The sequence below is a fragment of the Mus pahari genome, chromosome 2 (assembly GCF_900095145.1).
Source record: "Mus pahari chromosome 2, PAHARI_EIJ_v1.1, whole genome shotgun sequence".
Taxonomy (NCBI): Eukaryota; Metazoa; Chordata; class Mammalia; order Rodentia; family Muridae; genus Mus; species Mus pahari.
The window spans coordinates 132,065,585-132,069,539 of NC_034591.1; the positions used below are offsets into that span (position 1 = coordinate 132,065,585).

Genomic DNA, 3,955 nt, shown 5'->3' on the forward strand with positions numbered 1-3,955 from the left:
GAGGCCCCTTGGTCTTGTAAACTTTATATGACCCAGCACAGGGCAAGGCCTGGGCCAAGTAGTGGGAGTGGGTGGGTAGGGGAGCAGAGGTGTGGGGAGGGGTATAGGAAACTTTTGGGATAGCATTTGAAATGTAAATAAAGAAAATAATAATAATAATAATAATAATAATAATAATAATAATAATAATAATAATAAAGAAGCTGGGTCCCACCAGACAAAGCAGGGTGCCAAATCTTCAAGGTCTCTAAGAGGAAGGGCGGGGCTTAGCTTAATACATGTAATAGATTTTTTTCTTGTTTGTATTTAAGTGGGTTCTCAATAAGACAAAAGGGCATAGTAGGAAAACTTTTCTGTTTGCTAAGGTAGAGGTTCTCAACCTATAGGTAATTTAAACTACCCTTTCACAGGGGTCACCTAAGACCACCAGAGAACACATACATTTTCATTATGATTCATAACAGTAGAAAAACTACAATTAGGAAGTAGCAATGAAAATAATTTTATGGTTGGGGGTCCCCACAACAAGAGGCGCTGTATTAAAGGGCTGAGCATTAGGAAGGTTGAGAACGCTGTACTAAGGCTACTGTAGCAAAGTGGCTTAAGTAACAGAACATTTCTCTATTTGGTGACTGGGTGTCTCAGCATAAAGCACCAACAAGATTGGCTTCTTTTGAGCTTCTCTCTTTGGTTTCTGTGTCTTCATAGTACTTTCAGCATATCCTGTTTCCATCTCTTCTTAGAAGACCACCTCCATCCTATTAACCCTAACAAGCCAGGCTTGGCCACTCATCTTCAGTAAGCCAATTAAAGACAATGGTGAAAAGCAGAAAGAGAATATTCAGTGTGGCTCCACTGGAAGCATGCACAAGTCCAGTGATCCCCTCAAGTCCTTCTCTGGGGTCCTAGTGGGTTAGGTGCTTTATGCTCCAGAAGGAAGACAGACTTGACAGAGAGGATGGGAATTGGGCATTTGACAGTCAGAGGTGGGGTCGCACATCCCACCCTCTTCCCCATCTTTTTAGTGGTCTTTCATAGCATGGACTCTATATACAAGGGTATATAGGATTTTTCACCTCTGAACTATGAATTTGAAAGTGTCCTAAGGCAGCTTAATTTTATAGTTCTGAAATCCTATTCTTTCCATGATGAGTTTCTTTAGGTCAGGGACCATTGTTTTTTTTTTTTTTTTTTTTTACTTTGGCTTAAATTTCCAATGTCTAATACTTAGGAATATATATTTAATAGATTGGTTTGTGCTTACTTACAGGAATAACTTCTTACTAGAATAATTGATTGCTTGTTCTTTGCATGTTTTTAATTTGAGCTTAATTACTATCTGTTTGTCTTTCTTACAGAATGAGAAGACTTTGGGACATTCCATGAGTCATCCAAGCAACATTTCTAAGGTGAAGTGCCACCAAAATAAATTATTTTATATCCTGGAACTTTTGTATTCTTCAACTTTGCATGTATTAATTTTCATGTTTTTAAAGTGTGTTTATGTGTGCACGCGCGCATGCCTGTGGGCACATTCCTGTGTGCATGTTAGCGTGTGTGTAACCCGGAAGCCAGAGGTCAGTGTTAGATATCTTCCTTTATTACTCTGTATAGTATTGTTTTGAGACTAGGTCAGTCACTGAGCAAGACTGACTTTGATCCAGACTCACATCCTTGTATTTAGGAGGCATACACTTTACCACCTGAGTCCCTTTCAGCCTTCTTTTCTTAATGCACTTCTACAATCTACTCTGAGACCATATATTTTTCCAGTGAGGCAACTTTGAGTGTGTGCTAGGGGACATGACTTATTGGAGACACTTTATCCCCAACCCCTGAAATTATACTTTTCACAATCTCAGGTACCAGAGTCTGTTTCTCCAGTTAGGGATGTGTTTGGCTCTAAATGGATTTGTATGACTCAGGTGACAAGATTTCTGGAAGTGGTCTAGAGCCAAGTTGTTGAGAGATGTTTCCAGGCTCGCTCTTCTTTCTACCTTTCTTTCTAGGTTGTCATCATCCTGCTTAGCTCATAGTCAACAGTGCATCTGTGCTTCCTGCAGTGTGTTTACATAGGTAGCTTTCTAGAAGCACATTGCCTGCTAGCATCTGGCCCAGTAGACACCAACTTCCCACACAGTGATCTTTCTTTGGGTAGTATTCTCAGCCCAACATCACTGTCTGACGCAGTGGCCATTCTGAGATGGTCATGCAGATTACCCTACAGGTTAGAACCTTTCCCATGTCTTTGTCATGCAGCCAAATTAAAAAAAAACAAAACAAAAACAAAAAACAAAAAAAATCATGCAGTGGTTAGCTAATCTGATCAAGGTATGGACACAGCATTTCAGTGAGTCTAGGACCTGTGCAGGCTCTGTAACTTTGCAAATTTGGCCTCAATGTGCATGGTTCTTGAGATCGTTGGAAACTGCTAGTCAAGAGATAATAATTTCTTTTACACACCAACATTGCTATAACAGCCAGAGAGGGAGCAAAGGTGTGGTGGCAGGACCAAGGGCTAGGTACACCATGAATAGAGAGAAAGGCCAGGGATGGATATGAGCCTGAAGCAGAGAGTCCCCCTGCATGTCTGTGGGTACCAAGGAGCTTCCAGCAAGCACTTTTACCTTAATTCCTTGCTCCAGACCAGTGCTGGAGAGAGACAAGCTGAAGTGGTTCAATATATGGATTAAACGACAAGCACAGTATACCATGAATGGGGATTACCAGGGCCAGTGGACTTGGAAGCTGAAGTGACCTTTAGGGTACCCTGGAGGACACCCTCACTATCACATCTAATGATGATGTGGGAACCAAGGGCTACATAGTTGAACTAGGTGCTGTTTGGTACATGAAACATCTGTGGGAGGGAAGAAGTTCAGAAACCTATTCACTAAAAAAGGAAATACTGGTGTGATGATTTTTTTAAAATCAATTATATAATGATTTCACTTAGCTCTCTGTTTCTCTTGTTTTCTTTTTTTGTTTTTTTTTTTTTATGATGCACACTTAACTTTTATGAGTCATACTTTAGTTTTGTATTACTCGGGGTTTATAATTGTTCTGTATGTTTTGTACTCATTGTATTGTGTACTTTTTATGATTCTTCCTACACACAACCCATATCCACTTCTCTCTGATCCCTACCTCATTCTTCTTCTTCCTCATGCCCTGCTCTTTTTACATGTGTCTGTGCATGCATATACATGTACATGTACCCACACATGTGCATATATGAGTGAAGGTGCATATGTCCCATGGCACAGGAGAGGAGTAAGATAACAATTTCATTTGTCAGTCCTCACCGTCCACCTTGTTTGCCTGGTAGCTTCCAGGACTCTCCTGTCTCCATCTTCCAACTTCCCATCTCCACATCCCAAAGTAGTATATGTTTATACACTACTTTGCAAGTTTATGGGCTTCTGTGGATTCAAACTGGGGTTCTCATGCTTGTGCAGCAATGCCTTACTCACAGCACTGTCCCCCTGGTTCCTTGACTTCTAAACTAACCTTCCATATCTTTAATTTTTAAATTATCTGACCCTAACTATATCTCAGCTTCCCCATTCCTGCTACCTTTTTCTCCTCAGTGCTTCCTTGGCTGACATAATACTAATCCCTACCCAACCCATGCTAGTTTTCGTTTACTCATAACCTTAGCTTCCTTAGCTGGTTTTTTTTTTTTTTTTTTTTTTGAGACAGTGTCTTGTTATGTAGCACTGGATGACCTGGAGCTCACTCTGTTGACCAGGCTGACCTCAGACTTACAGAGATCCTCCTGCCTCTGTCTCCTGAGTGCTGGATTAAAGCATGTGGCGCTATGCCAGACAAGTAATTAGTACCTTTCTATACTCCTCACTGCTACACTCCTCACCGCTACACTCCTCACCGCTACACTCCTCACCGCTACACTCCTCACCGCTACACTCCTCACCGCTACACTCCTCACCGCTAC

General features: G+C 41.2%; 1 protein-coding gene across 7 annotated transcripts in view; it reads left to right on the plus strand.

Moving 5' to 3' along the window:
• The window catches only part of March8 (membrane associated ring-CH-type finger 8), a 72,680-nt gene that overhangs the window by 51,295 nt on the left and 17,430 nt on the right, over positions 1–3,955 (plus strand). For all 7 annotated transcript variants that reach the window (XM_029534975.1, XM_021190465.2, XM_029534972.1 and 4 more), the window contains one exon: positions 1,359–1,409. In XM_029534975.1, the coding sequence (XP_029390835.1) occupies positions 1,359–1,409 (51 nt within the window). The remainder of the gene's footprint in view (positions 1–1,358; positions 1,410–3,955) is intronic.